Here is a 22,542-nt window from a genome sequence, read left to right on the forward strand (position 1 = left end):
TATACCAACTCCCATAGCTATCTAGACTACACTTCTTCCCACCCTGCGTCCTATAAAGACGCTATCCCCAAACCCCCAATTCCTCCGAGTATGCCGCTTCTGCGCCCAAGATGAGGTGTTCCTTACCAGGTCATCGGTGATGTCCTTATTCTTTAGGGAACGGTGGTTCCCCTCTTCCATCATAGATGAGGCCCTCACTAGGGTCTCCTCGATTTCCCACAGCTCCACTCTTGCTCCCCCTCCCCCCATCCATAACAGGGACATAGTTCCCCTTGTCCTCGCCTTCCAACCCATCAGCCGTCGCATACAACATATAATCCTCCGTTACATTTTTGCCACCTCCAACCGGATCCGACTACTGGCCACATCTTCCCATCTCCACCCCTTTCCGCAGAGACCGTTCCCTCCGCGACTCCCTGGTCAACGTGTCACTCCTCACCCAAAACAGCCCCTCCCCAGGAACTTTCCCTTGCAACCGCAGGAGATGCAACACCGGTCCCTTTACCTCTCCCCTTGACTCCAGCCAAGGACCCCAACAGTCGTTTCAGGTGAGGCAGAGGTTCACTTGCACCACTTCTAACCTCATTTACTGTATCCCCTGATCCAGGTGTGGACTCCTGTATATCGGCGAGACCAAACGCAGGTTCGGCGATCGTTTTGCTGAACACCTCAGTTCAGTCTGCCTAAACCTACCTGATCTCCTGGTTGCGCAACACTTTAACTCCCCCTCCCATTCCCAATCTGACCTTTGTCCTGGGCCTCCTCCATTGTCAGAGTGAAGCCCAGCACAAATTGGAGGAACAGCAATTCATATTTAGCTTGGCCAGCTTATACCCCAGCAGTATGAACATTGACTTCTCTAACTTCAAGTAGCCCTTGCTTTCCCTCTCTTCATCCCCTCCTCTTCCCAGTTCTCCGACCAGTCGTAATGTCTCCGACTACATTTAATCTGTTTGCTTTGTTGTTACATTCTCCCAACTACCAATGAACTGTTCTTCATTTTCCTTGATCTCTATTCCCTTTGTCCTGTTTTCACATCATACACTTCCTTATCTATGTACTGCCCACTCCCGACATAAGTTTGAAGAAGGGTCTCCATCCAAAACATCGCCCATTCGTTCTCTCCAGAGATGCTGCCCGTCCCGCTGACTTACTCCAGCATTGTGTGTCATTTTCATTTCTCATTCCCCAGGTAAAGATGCGCCTGCATTAGTTTCCACACACAAATTGGAAGAACTACTTTAATATCTTATTCCAATTGTATCAAGTAAAAGGGTCCAGCCTGTATGTAATTTCTATCTTTTTTATTATTTTTAGTTAGTCTTAAGTCTGTTTTGGGGGGAAACTTTTACTTTTCTATGTGGGGGAGGGGGGCAGGGTAAGGGGGAAACCGTCTCCAAGTCTCTTCCTGGCGGGGACGCGACTATTTCTCCGAGTCGCGTCCTCGCCCCCCACCTCGCGGCCTACCAGCTGGATCGGAGCGGCCTTTCCTGCCGGGGACCGGAAACCGGACCAGGGCTGCTACAGCGGCGGCGCAGCGCTGGAGTCACCACGGAGCAGGCGATGCCTACCTGGGTCGCCGTTGGAGCTCTGGAGCATTGGGCCGTTGCTCCAACATCGTGGAGCTCTGGTGTGGAGAGCTTCCAACGCGGGCGGCGCTGAACAACACCGAGGAGTCCTGGGGCGCCTTGCAGAGGGTCTCCAGCAGCAGTCTCCACCCGGTGCGGCCTACGGACCTTGGAAGCCGCCGACTCCGGTAGGAGGGCGCCGACTCTGGTGTCCACGCCGCTGAGGACGTCCCGCAGCCCCGACGTCGGACTGGTATCATCCCGGCGTGCGGTCCTGGACATCGGGCCGCCCGTAGCTGCAACTGCGGAGGGCTTGGGGAGGCCCTGACCACGGGGAACAGTGGAGGAAAGAGACTGACTTTGGTGCCTTCCCACACAGTGGGAAACTTTGGTTCTGCTGTGTGGGGATGTTTTGTGTTAAATTCTATAGTGTGTTGAGTCCTGTTTATTTTTATTGTATGGCTGTATGGGAATTCATTTCACTGTGCCATCTGGCACACGTGACAATTAAATTTATCTTGTATCTTGTATCTTGTATCAAAGCACCTGTGGATCTAGTTACTTATCTTTAACCAGCTTTCTTGTATGGTATCGCAGACTTCTGTTTTCCATTACTGCGAGGGTACTACTTACAATGGACTCAAGAAAGCTAGAATAACCATCAAGGTAAAACATAATTTGCTCTTCAAATTATCTGATAATTTGATTTCACTAAATTCTTAGCCATTTCTATTATTATACTTAAATAATTGACTCCCAAATATTTGAGATATTTCAATTAAAGGTCAAAGATTATTTTATTGGTCACATACACCTAGGTGTAGTGAAATGCTTCTTGCCATGCAGCACATAAAGAAAGAATACTGACATAACAATAATAAAGACATTTAAACATAAAAACATCCCCCCACAATTGGTTCCCATTACGAGGGAAGGCACAGTGTCCAGTCCCCATCCCATGTCCACCCATAGTCGGGTCTAGTGAGGCCTCCACAGTTGCCTTTAAGGAGGCCCGATGTTCCAGGCCGTTCTCGCCGGATAGAATAGAATATAGAATAGAATACATTTATTGTCATTCAGACCTTACGGTCTGAACGAAATTTCGTGCCTGCAGTCATACATACAATCATACAATAATAAACAACACTAAACACAAATTAACATCCACCACAGTGAGTCCTCCAAGCACCTCCTCACTGTGGTGGAGGCAAAAATCTTAGGGCTGCAGTCTCTTCCCTCCTCTTCTCCCTCTGCGCTGAAGCGATTCCCCACCGGGCGATGGTACAAACAGTCCCGCGGCTCACCGAACCCTGCGAACGGGCCGGCTCAAACACCGCAGCCCGGAGTGGTCGAAGCTGCCGCCCTCCAGTCCAACGGACGCAGCCGCTGGCCCGCGGCTGAACCCCGGACTCAGGTCACCGCCGCTAGAACGCCGTCCCAGCCACCGGAGCACCGTTCCAGCCCCGAGCCGGATCGCCATCACGTGAGTGCCGTTCCTCCCTCGTGCTGGGCCGCTCCGACGGGAGCGCCATTCCACCTTGAGCTGGGCCGCTCCGACGGGAGAGTCTCAGCCCCGAGCCAGACCGCCCTCACGGGAGCGAGCTCAGGGCAAGTCCTGACTTGCTCTGCCTCCGGAGTCTCGAGGCCGCCAGCTCCGCCATTAGGCCTCAGTGCAGACGGAGGCACAGAAGGGGGATACGACAAAAAAGTCTCTCCTGTCTTGCTGTCTCTCCGAAGGGAGAGACAGCAAGCCCCGTTTCAACCCCCCCCCCCCCACATAAACACAACCTAAAAACAAAAACTAACTAGACAAAACGAAAAAAAACAACATAAAAAAGTAAAGACAAACGGACTGCAGCGTCCCTCATGGATGATTGTACTCCAGCGTTGGGAGAATCCTCTCGGCGGCATGGGAACCCTGGAACGGCCGCTTCCCTCACCGGAGACCGCGGCTTCCGAAGACAACAAGGCCGCGCCGGTTGGAGCTCCACCACTGGCAATTTCATCGAGAGATCCCAGGCTCCCGATGTTTAAGTTCAGCGCCGCTGCCTGCAGCTGGCCGCTCCAAAGACCCGCAGCTCCGCGATGTTTTTCTCGGCGGTCTTCAGCTCACCGGAGCTCTAGAGCGGCGACCCGGGCAAGGCATCGCCCGCTCCACTCCACGATAGCGCTCCAGCGCTGTGCCGCCACCGAAGCCGAGGTTCTGGGCGGTCCCCGACAGGAAACACCGCTCATGGCCCGCTGGTAGGCCGCGAGGACGGGTCGAAACTGCAGCCCGGAGAAAAGCTGCCTCTCCGACCAGGTAGGGACCCTGATAGTCTGTATGCATTTGCAGCTCACAGTGAATTAACTGCTCAGCTCTATTCAGAAATGACTCCATATTCAGACCTTTTTCAATTAATGTAATCTACATAGGAGTACCATTGAAGTAAAAAAATTGAACCAATTGTTTTGGGTCCAGATATTGCCCAAAACACTTAGAATTCAAATAGAAAATTATTGATCTTAATATTCTGATTAGTCGATTTCAAAACAAAAAACGATTTGTTTATGCTACATATCTTTAATCCTTTGATTTTACAGCTACATGTTCACCCTGTAAGAATAGCAAAAAACGTTTAATGGACTAAAATCTGCATCATTGGAAAATCCAATATAATTTTAGCCAGAGGAAAATATTAGCATCTATTGCACTTTGCATTATTTTTGATTGCTTCTACATTGATAAACAGCACATTAGGATAAGGTTAAGTGATTGCAATAACCTTAAAAGGAACTATAAAACACATGCATTTTTCAGATTTACTTTTTAGAATTGGGTTTGAAGTGACATCTAAATCAGTCTAAATATAAAATCATGAGAGAAATAGATCGGGTAGGCGTAAATGGTCCCTTTTGAAAACCAGAGGACATAGGTTTAAGGTGAGGAGAAAAGATTTAATAGGAATCTGAGGGATAACATTTTCACACAAAGTGTAGTGGGGTATGGAACATGCTGCTAGAGGAGGTAGTTGAGTGAGGGACTATTGCAACGTTCAACAAACAATTAGACAGATACATTGATTGATTGATCAGGTTTGAAGGGATATGAACCAAATGCAGGCAGACGGGACTAGTGTGGATGGGACAAGTGGTCAGTGTGGGCAGGTTGAGCTGAAGGGCCCATTTCCAAGCTGTATGACTCTAAAGTATCTTAAAAAATCCTATAATATGTGAAATACATTGAGGTGGATCTCAATGAGCACAGATATACAAGATATAACGATAGTAACCAGTCCCTTGAATCAGTCATTCTGCTAAGAACAGAGCTGCCAAGTTTTGTCAGAGCATTTCAGTATTCTAGTACCTGAAAATCAGTATTTTGCTGAGGAAATCAGTATTTTTACAGGTGCCATTTTGCTGATTTAAATTTTTTTTTTTTAATGTGCAGTCATACCCATGTAAGAGTACAAGAATGCATAAGTTTGCTACCAATTGACATGTCTTCTACGCACGTTACTTGATAGGACATTCATTGCCATCTCTTTGTATACTGCTGTTTGAATGGCTGCTTCCTGCTTTTAGCACCAGATGATGATGTAGAAGCCATTTTGGAAGCCTCTCTCTCTCTCTCCCTCTCCCTCTCCCCCTCTCCCTCCCCCTCCCCCTCACCATTCCTCCCTCCCTTCCTCTCTTTCTCCCTCCCACCCTCCCTCCTTCCTTTTTTTCCCCTCCCCTCCCCTCTCCATCTCACCATCCCTCATTCTCTCCCCCTTGATCCCACCCACCATTCTGTAAAATCAAGGCCAATCCCAATGTAGCTGCAATCCCGCTGGTAACCTTTCACCACTAGGCTTATCCAGAATTCTACCACTGCCTGAAAAATAAGCAAAGGCTCAACGTCCACTGAGAAAGAGAATACCAAACACTCATTGTTATATGAGAATTTTCCCGAACAGTCTGTGACCCATAACGCTGTGGCCATAGTGCTATTTTTAAATCCCATAGCGCTCCAGCCGGTAGCGCTATATTTGAGAACCCATAGCGCTGACAGCTCTTCGTTTAAATTCCCACATGTTAAATTGTCAGCGCTCTGTTTAAACCTGGATCAAAGCTTACAAAAATAATCATCCAGATCTTGAAATTTAAAATACCAATAAATTTAAGCTGCTATGATTTTTAGAGGTACATTATGACTTTTATATCCTTGCATTTTTTAAGCAGCAAGATCTTAATTCAATTTCACCGGGTTATTACTTTTCCATTGGCGAGTGGTACGTTAATGTAACAGGAGGTCGGGACGATTTTTAAAAAATCCGTATTTAACAACGTAAAATCGTACATCAGTATTCTTATCGCATTTCCGTACAAAATACGGAAAATCCATCCTACTTGGCAGCTCTGTAAGATCCTGATGCAAACTACAAAGTAGAAAAGCTCATTTCGGGACACTGTAATGTTCCACTTACTAGAGACAATGATGTTGGACGTTCAACCCTGAAATTATTTTCAGCAAGGGATGGATTTGGACTGGTATCATCAGGTCTCTCCTACGAAAAGTTAAATGTACAAATCAAAATTAGAATATTGGATTTGGTACAAACTTTGTTCAAAATGTATAATATGTTGACATACAAAATTCTGAGGGTGCCAGATAATGTTAATGCTTCAATTAGCGGAGGTCCTGAACCACAGGACACTGCTTCAGGATAAAGGGTCACCCCTTAAGACTGAGAAGGAGAAGGAGACATTTCTCAATTCTCTGCCCCAGAGATCAGTGTGCGTTAACTCAAGGATATGACAGTGGTTCTTTTCTACTGACGGAAAAGCCATGGTTTGAGGAACAATGGCTTCAAGGGACCTTCAAGGGATCTGGGTTCAATCCCTGCTTCTATTCCTTAGCATAAAAATAAATGTTCTATTGCTATATGCAAAGCTTGTTTATTCAAATCCACAGATGCTGCAATTACAATGTCTATAATTGTTATCTTTAATGGTTTGTTTTAAGCAATTTATCTGAAATGTGCCAGATAAGGAAAAGCACAATGGCTTGAACCTTGGAAGAGGAATAATTATGTAGCTATAAATCCTCATGGAGTTCATATTTCAACAAACCTCCCCAACTCTAATGATGGAAAGTTTTGTTGATGAAATCACATCAGTGCAAAAGCAGCTGTGCCCTTGAAACCAAATGGGAAGAAATGGCTGCTGGGACAATGGTAAGCAGACTTATTTTTGTCTTGACTAAAACTGTTGTTTAAGCATATATTGTTTGTTGAAATAGTAATTTAAAATATTTATTAATATTTCATGTGCAAAATACTTTCACGATCATGAATTTTCAGTGACAACTTTGGCAGCTGGCGAGTCTGGACATGGGGTCTTTACTGGGCATTAAAGCTGTTGTGCCAGCTATTTGTTTGAGGGAGACTCTCCACTATGCTACGTTGCGCTGGCACATGCTAATATACTGGGGTCCTGCCTCCCAGCACAAGATGGTGCCGGGGACCACAGCAGAAGAAACTGCAAGGATCAAGTGTAGATGACGGATGATTTCGATGCCACTGGAGAAATGTCCCAATGAAGGGTTGGAGATATATTCAAGGCAAGGCTAAATAAATAGCCTTTATTTCTCTCCACTTAAATCGAAGATACGAGTCCTGGTCACAGGATGTGACTTGAAAGTGAAGCCTAATAGAAATCAAAGTTCCACAGAATTCAAATTAAAAAGCTGTGGATACATATTTGAAATATTGGGATGCAACATAATCCAGCAAGACCACCTGGATACTTGTAAAACAAGATTTCTAAAAAAAAAAAATCACTGTATTAGAAGTAAAATCCACACTATCAGCATTTAATTCTTAAGCTAACAATTGTTTTATTGTTTTAATAGGTTGCTTTTCCCCAATACTTTTTTTGTTGGAAAATAAGGAAAAAGGACAAATACCTGACTAAAGACTCATTTCCTTTTTCTGATATTAATGTTTGTTCTGAATGTCTTTAGCATGAGTAGATTTTACAATGTTAGTGTAAAGCTGTCAGTTGCTGCTTCCGTTTTCTCAAGGAATCAAGATTAGGGACTATTTTAAATGAACAAACAAACAAACAAAAAAAATCAGGGCCAAGGCACCTGTTCAGGTCAAATAAGTCAACCTGACACTGAGTTTTGATTGTGTCAGGACGGTGATTAGTGGGCATGCGCTGTCATCTCCACCCCATATCCTCTACCAGAATAGTGAAGTAAAGTTTGAGGTTGTGTTTCATTGAAAATGCTCTTTAATCTCCAGTAAACAAATCGTAAAATTATCAGTTTCAATTATCTGAACTCACCTCCAGATGTAAACAAACAGATTTCAGAAGCTTATAGGTTGCATCCCTCGACAATAGTGAAACAAACATAAACTGCAATAAAAAGTTTGAGGCAGCGTTAGATCGAAAATTTACTTGCAAGTCTTATGCGACCAGTTAAACTATTCTGTAGAATGTTGTTTTATAACTGGAGACTCACCTTTTCAAGTTCAGTGAATATGCATAGAGCATTTGGCACCAGCAAGGCAGTTTTGTGTTTCTTAATCTGATTCACAGAGAAGGTGGGTATGGTAATCTGAGATGGAAAAAGCAACGCGGAATTACGATTGTATCGTTTATTATCAGCTATCAAAATTCTGAAATAATTGAAAATTTTGCTGAGTTACATTTAATTTTTTTCTAAGCCACGAGACTTAAGGGATAAATTTTGCAATGCTCATCTCCAACCTATGCTCCCACCTAACAAAGTTTTATACCCAAATTTGGCGATTGAGAATTAATTCCAAAAGGTTGAGGGAAAACTTGAGGTAGTTGTCAAATAGGATGGACATGAAACCCAAAATTTAGTGAAATAGTTAGAATATATGATAATTACTTTTCATATTTAGAAAATGTGATTTAATACCCACTAATTAGTACAGTAACAGTGTGTTAGACGTCTCGCTGAAGATTGTTCCCTTGACATTTCTGATTAAATGTAATTTTAACGGCTAGTTTTAGCAAGGTCTTCCTTTCTCCCCTTAAAAAAAAGCTTTAAACCTTTATATCTCTTCCAAAGACTTTGGAATTAAAGCAAATCCAGTTTTCAGACACAAACAATTTTCCTTGGTAGAGAATGTCTTTTTGCAAAGCACAAGTAAAACCTAGAAAATAAAATATAGTTTAGTGCAGGGTTTATTCATTAGGCAATTAAACATAATACTCTTGCTTTCCTGGTTCTTAAGCTAACAAAATGCTGTATTGTTCTCAGTTTGTTTTCCTCAACATTTTTTTTTGGAAAATAGGGAAAAAGTCCACTGAAGAACAAACATCTAACTAATGTTGCTGAATCAAAGAAAGTACTCTGGCTTCAGGCAAGTTAGTGCTCTCAGTTGGGGTAGAACGAGTAAAGAAACTAAATTGATTCATCGTGTATGTTTGGGGAGAGGAAGCCAAGCTGTGAGCTCGAGTGATTCCAACTGACCAAGAACAGAAGTGTCAGCAATGAAAGGCAATGATAAACATAGCTGTGCATTTCAAATTAACTGCCGCATCAACTACTGTATGTTCACAGTGTTTACTTATGAGAAGATAGGAGATGCTGGCTAATCGTGAAAGCATGTGCTATATGCAAAGCTTTACAGAAAAAAGATATATGTGAACATTCTCAATTTGATCTCATTTCACCTTGCAGGAGGAGTGGGAAATAAATTGTTATTTTGTGGTATATCCTAAACATATAAAATGCATATTAAATTGAACTTCTGCAATTCAGTCCCAACAAGGCAAATTGAATCAAAATGTCAGATGTGGACTTCAACAAACAGGCATTATTACATTACGCATTTAAGATATACAGATAATAACCCTCAATCAAATTCATTTAGAATGCAGCACTGTGATTCAAGCCAGTGTTCCATTGATGATAATTGTTAGGCTCATATATAACATCGAGCTCACAAGATGTAGGTAAGTTTACTACTTACTTTGTTTTAACGATTCATCCTTTTCAATATCTTTAAAGATCTTGTGATAGGTTGCATTTGTCTTCGAAGGCTGGAGGAAAACCAATGAGATAAAAATAATTAATTCTTATTTAATGTAAATGGTTGGAGAGGAATATGTGAAAGCAAGAGAGGGAGCTCATTAAAATCTAGATGCACCATTTGAATCAAGAGTCAAAAGTGTTTTATTGTCACATCTCCCAAATAGAACAATGAAATTCTTACTTGTTGCAGCATAACAGTACACTGTAAATATGATAAACGCGGGAAAAATGTTCAGTGTGTATATATAATTACACATACTCACAAGTACACACACACACATATACATAGTAGGTTTGCGGAGCTCCCAACGCGGGCGGCGCTGATGGACAGCGTGGGGTCCTGCGACTCTGCCCGGCTCGGCCTGTGGACTCAGGAGCTGCAGACTCTGGCAGCGGGAGGCGGCTGATCAGGAGGTCCGGGCCGCTGAGGAGGAGGATGCTCACCGTCGGGGTGCGGCGTCGGCGTTCCACCAGCCCGGTGTGAGGGCCTGAACATCGGGCCACCCGGGGCGGCGACTGCGGGTGCTCGGAAGGCCCCGACCACGGATGAACACGGAGGGGAGGCTGGCTGGACTATGGTGCCATCCTCACCTTGGTGCCATTTATGTTATGTTGTGTCGTGGACTTTCTGTGCTTTTTTTTTTAAATTCAATTTCAATTTTAATATGTTTTATTATTTATTTATTATTTAAAAATTTTTTTTTATGATACTGCCTGTAAGGGAAATTCATTTTGTTGTCTCAAATTGAGACAATGCCAATAAATTTGAATACAATACAATACAAAGTAGTAGTAGTAGTAGTAGGTGCCCCTCGGTCATGACTGACCATGGGTGATGCATCCTGGTCGGATGCAAGCCTGGGCCATGTCATATATACATACACATATATATACATACACATATACTCAAAAAACAAACAATAGTAGTGCAATAATAGTCTATTGTTCAGAGCTTAATTGAGGTTGTAATGTTCAATAACCTGATGGCTGTAGTTCCTGAACCTGGACGTTACAGTTTTCAGGCTCCTATACCTTCTTCCCGATGGCAGTGTGAGATGAGTGTGTGGCCAGGATGGTGTGGGTCTCTGATGATGCTGGCTGCCTGTTTGAGGCAGCGACTCCAACAAATCCTCTCGATGGTGGGGAGGTCAGAGCCGGTGATGGACTGGGCAATGTTCACAACGTCTTACAGTCTTTTTCGCTACTGGGTATTCAAGTTGCCGAACCAGGCCACAATGCAACCAGTGCTCTCTACTGTACACCCGTATAAGTTCAAGAGAATCCTCTCTGACATACCAAATCTCTGTAATCTTCTCAGGAAGTAGAGGCATTGACGTGCTTTATTTATAATTGCATCAGTGTGCTGGATCCAGGAAAGATCTTCGGAAATATGCATGCCCAGGAATTTGAAGTTTTTGACTCTCTCCACCATGATACAGACAGGATTGTGGGTCCTCATCCTTCCTCTTCCAAAGTTCACAATCAGTTAATTGGTTTTACTGATATTGAGAGCCAGGTTGTTGCGCTGGCACCATTTGGTCAATCGGTCGATCTCACTTCTATACTCTGACTCATCACCATCTGTAATTCGTCCAACAACGGTGGTGTCGTCGGTGAACTTGAAGATGGAGTTCGCACTATGTCCGGCTACAAAGTCATGAGTATAGAGTGAGTAGAGCAGGGGGCTGAGCATGCAGCTTTGGGGTGCTCCCGTACTGATTGTTAATGTGGAAGAAGTATTTCTGCCAATTCGAAGAGACTGTGCTCTGTGGATGAGGAAGTCGAGGATCCAATTGCAGAGGGATGCGCAGAGACCCAGTTCCGTGAGCTTGGTAACCAGCTTGGAGGGGATGATAGTTTTGAACGCCGAGCTGTAGTCTATAACAGCCTGATGCAAGTGTTTTTATTGTCCAAGTGGTCTAGTGCGGAGTGGAGAGCCGGTGATATCGCATCCTCCGTTGACCTGTTGTGATGGTAGGCAAACTGTAGGCAAACACAGTCCTCCACACATTTCCTTACGAAGTCTGTAACGACTGTGGCGTATTCATTCAGGTCCATTCCAGAGTTCTTGAACATTGCCCAGTCTACTGACACCAGGCAGTCCTGTAGTTGTTCCTCTGCCTCCCCAGACCAGCTCCGTGTAGTCCTCACCTCTGGGGGTGCGCTCTTCAATTGCTGCCTGCATGCAGGAAGAAGCAGCACTGCTGAATGGTTGGAATTCCTGAAGGGAGGGCAAGGGACAGATCAATAGGCATCCTTGATGGTCATATAGCAGTGGTCAAGGGTGTTTAATCCTCTGGTGCTGCAGGCGACATGTTTGGGAGTTTTTCAGATTGGCTTTGTTGAAGCTCCCTGCTACTGTGATAAAGGTGGTGAAGGCTTCGGGGTACGATGCCTGGCGCTTGTTGACCAGCGTGCAGCTCCTCTCATGTTAGACGGATGTCTGCCTGGGGTGGAATGTAGAGTGCGGTCAGCATGATAGAGGTGAATTCCCTCGGGAGGTAGAAGGGACGGCACTTCACCACCAGATGTTCCAGATGCGGAGAGCAGGATTTAGACAGAACTGCCATGTCTGAGCACCACGAAGAGTTGACCACGAGTCAGATGGCCCCACCTCTCCCTTTCCCAGATGCCTGCGTACGGTCCATACGACGGATGGAGAAACCTTCAGGCTGGACGGCTGAGTCTGGGGAGCTGGGGGCGAGCCACGCCTCTGTGAAACAGAACACGGAGCATTCCCTCAGCTCCCTTTGGTAAAACAGCCTTGACCTCAAGTCCTCCACTTTATTTTCCAGTGATTGTACATTGGCTAGTAGGATGGTCGGGAGAGGGGGTCGAAGTCTCCTGCGCTTCAGTCTGACTTGTAGTCCTGCCCGCCGGCCACGTTTCCGGACACCATGAAGGCCTCTCCGGAGTTTCCAGGTACAGTACTTACTATTCCTGCGATCCTCCGCCAGGTCGGGAGTTCCGTTGCGATCGGGAATTCCCTTAGTCGGCACCGCGGTTGCTGCTGGAAGATCACAATGCGTTTAAATGCATTACAGCTTGTCAGCTGCATCGCTGCTTTCTGCTGTTTCTTTAATACAGGTAAGCTGAGAACTATTATATTTGATGATTTTCTGCTGCACTGCTGGAAACATGTCACCACAGACAGGCGCCATCTTGGATCCAGGATTGTCATCCTATCCCAGTTATCCATCCATTGAATAACCAAAATGGGTTACAAGAAATGTGTCCTTGGGTATTGTCTGTGATAAATGATTTGCTGAGTATATAAGTATATTTCATTCACAGACTTGGGGAACAAAAGTAGTTGAAATGAATGGGTATTCTTTTATAAATTGTTTATACAGCAACGATTTATTAAGTTGCTTTCCATTTAAGTGTAGTGATAGCCTTGACACTTAGAAAGGTTGAAGAGATATCCAACATTAATATTTTAAGACGATGGCAGTAATTATATTGTGTTTATCTAACAAGACAGTTTATATTGCTTTCTCACTAACTCAAAAGTAAGATGGGTTTTTTTGTGTGTGTATGGACCTTGACTTCTTGAAATGTGCTGACAATCTGCTGACAAGTAGTGCAGTTCATTGCCCTGTCATTTTGCGTGAAGGAACTTACCAAACGCAACAACATGCGACTACATTGTTTCCAAAAAAAGTGGCGTAGCGGTAGAGCTACTGCCTTACAATGCCAGGGACCCGGGTTCCATTCTGACTACAGGTGTTTGCTTGTACGGAGTTTGTACATTCTCCTCGTGGGTTTTCTCCGAGATCTTACGTTTCCTCCCACACTCCAAAGACGCACTGATTTGTATGTTAATTGGCTTGGTATAGGTGTAAATTGTCCCTAGCGTGTGCAGAACTAATGTTAGAAACATGGAAAAATAGGTGCAGGAGTAGGCCATTTGGCCCTTCGAGCCAGCACCACCATTCAATATGATCATCACTGATCATCTAAAATGAGTACCCCGTTCCTGTTTTTTCCCCATATCCCTTGATTCCTTTGGCCCCAAGAGCTAAATCTAAATTTCTCTTGAAAACATCCAGTGAATCCACTGCCTTCGGTGGCAGAGAATTCCAGATTCACAACACTCTGGGTTCCTCATCAGTCATAAATGGCCTACCACTTATTCTTAAACTGTGACCCCTGATTCTGGATTCCCCCAACATTGGGAACATTTTTTCTGCATCTAGCCTATCCAATCCTTTAAGAATTTTATATGTTTCTATAAGATATCCTCTCATGCTTCTAAATTCCAGTGAATACAAGCCCAGTCGACCCATTCTTTCATCATATGTCAGTCCTGCCATCCTGGGAATTAACCTGGTGTACCTACGCTGCACTCCCTCAATAGCAATAATGTCCTTCCTCAAATTAAGAGACCAAAATTGCACATAATACTCCAGTTACTCACCAGGGCCTGTACAACTGCAGTGGGATCTCCTTGCTCCTAAACTCAAATCCTCTCCTAATGAAGGCCAACATGCCATTAGCTTTCTTCACTGCCTACTGTACCTGCATGCTTACTTTCAGTGACTGATGTACAAGCACAGACAGGTCTCGTTGCACCTCCCTTTTTCCTAATCTGACAACATTCAGATAATAATCTGCCTTCCTGTTCTTGTCTCCAAAGTGGATAACCTCACATTTATCCACATTATACTGCATCTGCCATGCATCTGCCCAGTCATCCAACCTATCTAAGTCACCTAGCATCGCTCTACCTATTGTACTTAAGTTTAGTTTAATTTAGTTTAGAGATACAGAGCACAAACAGGTCTTTCTGCCCACCGAGGCCGTGCTGACCAGCGATCCTTGCAGATTAACACTATCCTACATATACTAGGGACAATTATACATGTATACCAAGCATATTACATTTTACATTCATACAAACCTGAACGTCTTTGGAGAGTTAGAGGAAACTGAAAACCTTGGAGGAAACCCATGCAGGTCACGGGGAGAACGAACAAACTCTGTACATACAAGCACCTGCAGTCAGGATTGAACCCGGGTCTCTGGTGCTGTAAGGCAGTAGCTCTACCACTATACCACCATCAAGTTTGGCTTTATGTATGGTATTATCTGACTTGATTAGATAGCATGCAAAACAAAGCTTTGCACTGTACCACGATACATGTGACAATAATAAATAAACATAAAACAAAGTGAAATACTCACATTGGAATTTTTCTTCCTTTCAGATTTTGTTTCCAAGTCTGCAGGACTAGATGGAAAAACTGAATCATAAGTCTTTGATCTGAAAACCAAAAAGTTCTCAATTATTTCTAAGCTGATTAGCATTTACAGGAATTTTTATGTGAAACAAATAAACACAGTTGCCTTCTAGTTCTAAACTGGAAATGGCAAGCACCTTGGGAGCGTTGTTGTACAGAGGGACCTTGGTTGTAAAGAAGGCATCTGATATTCTTGCCTTTCTAGGCCATGCCATTGAATATAAAGAGTTGGGATGTTGTGTAGTAGCCATATAAAACGATAGTTTGACCAAACTTAGAATACTGTGACAAGTTCTGGTCACCGCATTTCAGAAATGGAGGGTTTATTATCACGGAATGTAAGATGTTGACCGGTTTCCTTATAAAAGGGTTTATAAAATTATTATGGGCATAGAGAGGATCAATCGAGTCTGTTCCCCAGTGCAGAGGAGTGTAGAACTGGAGGGCACAGGGTTAAGGCAAGAGAAATTTAAAAGAGATATGTGGGGTAGGTATTTCCACACAGAGGGTGGTGATTATTTGGCACGAGTTGTTACATGAAGTAAGAGAGCCAGATACATTACAATGTTTAATAGGAATTTTGAGAGGTACTTAGAAAAGCTGGGGTAGACACAAAATGCTGGAGTAACTCAGCTGGTGAGCCAGCATATATGGAGAGAAGGAATTGGCGATGTTTCAGGTCGAGACCCTTCTTCAGACTGATGTCAGGGGAGGGGGAAAGTCAAGGAAAGAATGTAGGCAGAGACGGTACGACTAGTGGGAGAACTGGGAAGGGGAGGGGATGGAGATAGAAAGAAGGGCTACCTGAAGTTAGAGAAGTCAACATTCATATCTTTTGGGTGTAAACTACCCAAGCAAAATATATGAGGTGCTGTTCCTCCAATTTGCGCTGGGCTCACTCTGACAATGGAGGAGGCCCAGGACAGAAAGGTCAGATTGGGAATGGGAGGGGGAGTTGAAGTGCTGGGCCACTGGGAGCCAGCTTGGTTAAGACGGAGTTAATGCAGGCAAATGGGCTGAGTGTTGATAGGTACAATGCTTGGCATGGACACGGTGGGCCAAAAAGGCCTAATTGTATTTGATGTACAATTCTTGGATAAACAATAGTTGTTCACTCAGTAATGTATGCAAAGTCTTATTTAACAATGGCATCAGAACAAGCCAACGCCCATAGAACCAAATTTCAGGGCGGCGGAGGTAGTGTTACTTTGGAATAACATCTGTTCCACGCCCCATAGCCTTTGAAACCATGCGGGAGATATACAGAAGAAAATCTAAAACGGACGTTGATGGAATAAATGACAAATAGTGGCTCAGAATTTGCAATTGTAATGATGGTGAAACTGTCAGCATCATATCCTGATTTTGCAAAATATCAACAACTTCTGTGACAGCACAGGCAGTTAATTGCAGAAATTTAGAAGCAATTACCCAGACATGATACATTTCTCTGCAGATACAACTCTCTGCAGAATTAACGATTTGATGCAATTTTACTATTTACAGATATTTTCACCGTGAAAGCCATTGATCAATACTGCTAGTCTTGAAAAATTGATAGAAGTTTAGACTCATTTCATCCATTCTGTTATTTTAAATAAATGTGATATTTTAGCTTTGCATTATCCCATGCATAAGACCTAGTCTTTATCTCGTCTTTCTGCAAAATGATTAAAAATGCAAATTACAATCAGTACTTTAATTCCGGTTTGTGAACTCTTTAATGTGTGCCAAGCTTTGATGTTTTCACAGAACCCCCATTAATAGTACCAGTCTAAATATACATCAGAGTGGAAACAGTCTCTGCAACCTCAGAACAACTCTGAAATCAGTGGAGTGTATAGTTCCTTTGCTGCGAGACTGCATCATTCAGTTCTAAATAAACACTCCACTCCCTCTGATCCCAAAATTAAAACAGCAGCCAATTAGTCCTGTCTAATATAGTTTTTGTTTGTGAAAGGGGAATAATTTACTGATAAAATTGTGTTTGCAAATGAATGGCCATCAAATTCACCTGCTGCATTCTGAATAATTGGGAGTATTATCTGAACAATGAAATAAGCTTTTTAGTACCCAAATCAAATAAATTCAAACATCCCTGAAGATTAGTTAGACTGGGGAGGGAAGGAAATGTAGAATAGAATTTATCCACTGGCTTGATTTACACACAATGAAAGTGGCAGCACATGCATATAGAGTGGGAAAGAAGCACATTGTATGCTTATGGTTGAGGCATTGAGTACAAGAATCATGAAGTCTTAATGCTGGTTTGCAGGACTTTGGTTAGGTCTTATTGGGAGTCTTGTGTAGAATTCTGGTCACACAATTACAGGAAGAAGGAGTATTTGGAGATGGTACAGAAGAGATTTACCATAATAATTCAGTTTAAACTGAAGATAGACACAAAAAGCTGGCGCAACTCAGCGGGACAGGCAACATCTCCAGAGAGAAGGAATGGGTGATGTTTCGGGTAAAGACCCTTCTTCAGTTTTTTGTGCCTATCTTTAGCTAGGAGAGGGTGGACATACTTTCATTGTTTTCTCTTGAATGCCCAAGGTTGCAGCGAAACCTAATAGAAGTATATAAATTATGAGAGGCAAAGGATAGACAGTCAGAAGCTTTTCCCTAGGATGGAAATGTCAAAGACTAGAGGCCATAGTCTTAAGGAGAAAAGACAACATTTAAAAGGTGATGTGTGGTGTAAGTTATTTTTAAACATTTAGAGCCTGGAATCCGCTGCTAAGAGTGGTGGTGGAGGCGGATATAATAGTGGTTTTTAACAGGCTTTTAGAGAGGCACAAGGTTGTGCAGGGAATGGAGGGATGTGGAGCATGTGCAAAACAATGAGATTGGTTTATTTTGGCATCATGCTCAGCATTGAAATTGGAGCCCAAAGGGCCTGTTCATATGCTGCTTTATGTTTTATGTTTAACAAGTTAAACTGCAACATAAATGCCTATGGAAATTCATGCTAATATCCTAAATAAAGTAAAAAACAATTCTGCCACCAGCTTCCTGCTTTCAGTACATTATAGAATTTAATGACACAATTTGCTTACTCAGATTTTTTTAATACAATATTGCCAAGTTTTATTCTTTGACATTATTATTCACTGTTGGGTCTCACTTAAATAAAATTAATGTGGTCAAAGTGCCTTATTGACAATCTTTGTCTTTCTGATTACTGAACAGAAAAAGGTTTGTGGTGGCAGTGACCAGTTCCTATTTGACAGTCATCAAACTGATTGCATATAATTCTGAAGAAGGGTTTCCACCTGAAACATCACCCATTATTTCTCTCCAGATGCTGCCTGTCTTGCTGATTTACTCCAGCATTTTGTGTCTATGTTGCATATAATTCTGTTGGATGGGATAAAACAGAAAACTACCATTCTGATTCTCAAGTTTTATACTGAAAATTGGAGCAAGTTCGTTTTTTGTGTACAGGAAGATGAGTGAGGAGACAAAATGTAGGCCTCAATAAGACGTCTTTTATGGAAGAATATTGCTCTACACGAATAACATTATGGAGAATTAAAACACTGAACACAGTGAAGTGTTCTGCAAACCACATTATTTACCACTAGAAACTGTCAAGCACCATTTACCTGGTCAGACTAGTTTTCCTTTTAGTTTCAAAGATTTCTGCTTCCAGGTTCAAAGATTGTAACTGTTGATTAAGCATCTTGCCACTTTTCTTCGTCTTTTCTTCCACTCCTGCATTTTCTGGCTCTGAACTGCAGACAGATTTATCTTTAGATTACTGATCAGTCAAGTACAAAAGAAACATTCTACAAGAAGAAAAATAAAGACAATCCAGTTCCGTGCAGGTTACCATGGCAATTCTGTTATTGCATTGGTGAATTTTAATAAGGTTCACAAAGCTGGGAGCTTATGGTTCACAACTATCCTGTTATATAATGACATCCATTGATTTCCTGAACAGTGGTGTGCACTATTATAATAAGTTGCGTAACAATATAGCTGCTTCATACGGCCCTCATTTTAATTTCAATCTGTGTGCTCAACATCTGCGAGCTAGCTTTTGGCATGCATCCCAATAAATCTTGCTCCCTCATTTCAGAAGCAGACTTACAAATTGGTTTTATATTGTATGAGACCCATACCGATTGTACAAGCTTTGATACGTGGGTCTTAGCCAGCCAGCTGCAACCTGAATATCTTCATCCAAAATTCAAACTGGCACATTTTCCAAAAATGTTTGCCAGATAATGATCAAGAATGGCATCCCTTGGTGACTTTCCTTTCCTTACACCAGATGTGCTGAAGACGTCTGAGACAACCCAACAGGTTTCCTGGCTGAAATCAGCAAATACAGCACAGGCTGCATTCTACTACTAACTTTTATGTGCAACCATCTGCGGTTAATAGATGTAAAACTACAGAATTTGACCTGGCTCTCATCAGACAAATTGCTTGTCAGCTTTCACACATTGCATGTGAAAGCTGCATTTAATTTGGTTTACCGTGTTCTCTATGGTCAGCAGAAAAAAAAAAGTTACTTAATAATTTGGGGTCTTAAAATCGCCCAAGTTACAACCCACCCCATCATCGGGCAGTCTGATCATAGCTTCGGGCTATAATTTAATTAATATATAACCTGGATAAAAATATAACGATTAATAAATGTTATACAAAATTTTCAGGGATCCATTCAAAAATAACCTAATCAATAATATTTACTGTAAAACTTTAATGACTTTGTAGGTAATATGCACAACTAAATCAGTACAGAAGGTTTTATTGATTTTTACCCAATGCCAAAAGCCACCGTATAAAATACGTTCAACAGAACACAAGAATCCCAAGAGGTCAATCAGCCAACATTTGGCACTGATTCAGGCAAGGAAATATTAAAAGGCAGGCAACCTGAAGCTTGGTCAAAGTCAATCTTCCAGGAGGAAGTAATGGTTTAGTGGCACGGAGATGTGAGGAGAGAATTACAGAACTTAGCGCATTAAGAAGCGGAGGGCAAAGGCACCAACCTTGCCATGATTACTGGGGAATGCTCAAGAAGTCAAACTTGGAAAATAAATAAGAGAATTAATGGTTTTGGGACTGGTATTATGATGGAAACAAAACATTTGAAAACAAGATATTTGAAAATTAGAAAGAAACACCTCATTAAAAGGTAGCATCTCTTATACAAACAAGTAAATGTAGCCATTAGGATCAGATTATGCTTCTTTGTCTGCTCTGCGCAGTGTTGTTAACATCAATGATTGGTTCATGCTCAGGAGATCAGACTGTTCTCATACCAGCTCTGATACAAACAAACAGGAAGTCTGCATTACTTATAAGTGGAGTGCTCCAGAGTCTGGTAGGCTGCAATGGAAGGATAAGATATGTTATATAGAGACACGGTGTGGAACAGGCCCTTCGGCCCAAGATGTTCCATCTATACTAGTCCCATAACCTACTAAACCTGTCCTATCCATGTTTCTGGAGCTTACATCAAATCTCAGTATAACAGTGCAGAAGATCACAGGCAAATAGGTCAGGGGGGACGAGGGACAGGGAATTAACCTAACAGGCAACCGGGGCTCTCGGTCTTTTCCACAGGCTGTATGAAGTACTCTGTGAAGCGATCGGCCAACTTGCATTTTGTTTTTCCAATCTGGAGGAGGCCACATTGTGAACACCAAATGCAGAATCTTAGTTGAATTGCCCGGCATGTTACAGCCTTCCAGACTCAATATCAAATTCTCCAGCTTTAGGGAACGCGTACTTTTCGTGTGTTCACTTTTTCTTTTTGCGCATGCTGGGCAGATCCAAGGCCTTGCTATTAGAAATGCATTACACAACGAAGAACAATTTCATATTAACTGTTTCACCCACATTTACTTTGACACATTTGCTCTCATCCTGTCAGAGATATTCCCATTGTTTGATCTATTCTTCCCTCTTCTTCTCTGCTACTGAATACTAACTTGATTACTCTCTGGCCCAAGTCTGACGTAGGGTCCTGGACCTGAAATTTTAATGGTTTCACTTTCCACAGATATCGCCTGCCATGGCGAGTGCTACCGGCATTTTCTCTTTTTGGATAAGATCCAATTTTAGCGGAATATTTTAAAGAAGCATTTGCAAATAAAAAGAGCTAAGATTTTGCCACAAAAATTTGAACCAGCACGCTAGCCACCATTATAACACAAATATTTACTATTTTCTCAGTGTCTGTGGTTTTAATTCTTACATACCAAACTGCACAACCTCAAATTTCTGCCATCTCACAGTCCACTCATTCAACCAGTTCAAAATTAATTACAGACCTTTAGCTTTAGGTCATTACAGACCTGAAGAAGGGTCTCGACCCGAAAAGTCACCCATTCCTTCTCTCCTGAGATGCTGCCTGTCCTGTTGAGTTATCCAGCATTTTGTGTCCATCTTCAGCTTTCTCCTCATAGTTCATTTTGCCACCAAGTTTTATTTCAACAATGAATTTGGATGAGAAAAGGGTGTAGCGTTTCCAACTCATTAATATAGAATGACTAGCTCAGGGACTAGTACTGTTCCCTGCAGCACCTCACAACCAGCAGACTGCCAAGTTGAAAATGACCCCATTTATTCCATCCTTTAATTAATTATCTCTCCGTGCTGTTTTCTTTAATACCACGAGCCCCTACTATGTAAAACAACCTTTGCACAGCACCTCATCGAATATCTATATTACTAAAAGTCTGTTCTTGACCGATTTTGGCGATCTGTGCTGCGATTTCCGGGAGAACGCCGCCACCTACGGCCGTCATTTTTTGGCCACCTCGCTCAGAGCCCCCCTCCGACGCATGTGTGCTGAGGATTTTTCCAGTCGATGAAAAATGACAGAGATATTAATGATTTTACAAAATTCCCCATTCTCTCTGCTGCCCCCGCTGGCGGCAGGGGGGAGGGACTATAAAACCAGGAAGTGGTGTGTGGGGGGGGGGGATAGTTAGTGTGTGTGACGCTGCATGCCGCCTCCCCCCCCCCCACAACTGCACGTTGGGGGAACAGTCTGTACTTGGTCTAGTATCCTTTTAAAATCCCTTCTTTCACAGGTTTCTCTTCCCTCGTGACAGCTTCAAAAAGAACTTGTCAAACAATATCTTTCTCCTGCAAAAACCACATTGACTCACTAATTATCCAGTACGTTACCAAATAGGATTCTGACATGAAACAATGTGTATCTTTTTACTTTCACAGATGATGCTGAGTCCCCCGGCAGTCTGTTTTTTTTTGCTCAAGATTACAGCATCTGCAGTCTCTTGTGTCTGAGTTGCCACAATAGACGTTGGAGTGACCAATCTATTTTTTGCTATTTTGCTTAAAAGGGAGGAGAGAGAATGTATCATGTTGTTACCTCCCAATCTGTTGGCACATTCCCAGAATCTCAGGAATGTTTAAAGTTCATCACTAATACATTCGCTATAGTAGCAGCCAGGCATGTGCCGTGAGTAATTACTCAGGGTAGGCAGTCAGTCGGCTTTAAAAAAAAAAAATTAAACCGCGCATGCGCAGATTGTTCTCTCCGTAAAAATAAAAAATAAAAATAAAAACAGTAACAATTCAAATTTGCCCAAGGCTTCCTAGTCTCCTTTATTCTGAATTACTGAATGGGTGGGGGGGGGTGAAGGGTGATGGCAGGTGGAGGGATGGTGGGAAAAACAGGAGTACAGGGAAAAGTTGAATCGGG

The 22,542-nt window shown here is 42.8% G+C and overlaps 1 protein-coding gene across 5 annotated transcripts in view; it reads right to left on the minus strand.

Annotated features, from left to right (window-relative positions):
* The window catches only part of LOC129695791 (GRAM domain-containing protein 2B), a 62,830-nt gene that overhangs the window by 23,408 nt on the left and 16,880 nt on the right, over window positions 1–22,542 (minus strand). For 4 of the 5 annotated variants that reach the window (XM_055633097.1, XM_055633096.1, XM_055633098.1 and 1 more), the window contains exons 2-8: window positions 18,458–18,586; window positions 14,794–14,872; window positions 9,545–9,614; window positions 8,619–8,722; window positions 8,059–8,154; window positions 7,881–7,952; window positions 6,017–6,097 (exon numbers count right to left, since the gene is read on the minus strand). In XM_055633097.1, the coding sequence (XP_055489072.1) occupies window positions 6,017–6,097; window positions 7,881–7,952; window positions 8,059–8,154; window positions 8,619–8,722; window positions 9,545–9,614; window positions 14,794–14,872; window positions 18,458–18,586 (631 nt within the window). The remainder of the gene's footprint in view (window positions 1–6,016; window positions 6,098–7,880; window positions 7,953–8,058; window positions 8,155–8,618; window positions 8,723–9,544; window positions 9,615–14,793; window positions 14,873–18,457; window positions 18,587–22,542) is intronic. The other variant, XM_055633101.1, reaches the window with a different exon arrangement.

Source organism: Leucoraja erinacea, chromosome 3 (genome assembly GCF_028641065.1).
Source record: "Leucoraja erinacea ecotype New England chromosome 3, Leri_hhj_1, whole genome shotgun sequence".
Taxonomy (NCBI): Eukaryota; Metazoa; Chordata; class Chondrichthyes; order Rajiformes; family Rajidae; genus Leucoraja; species Leucoraja erinaceus.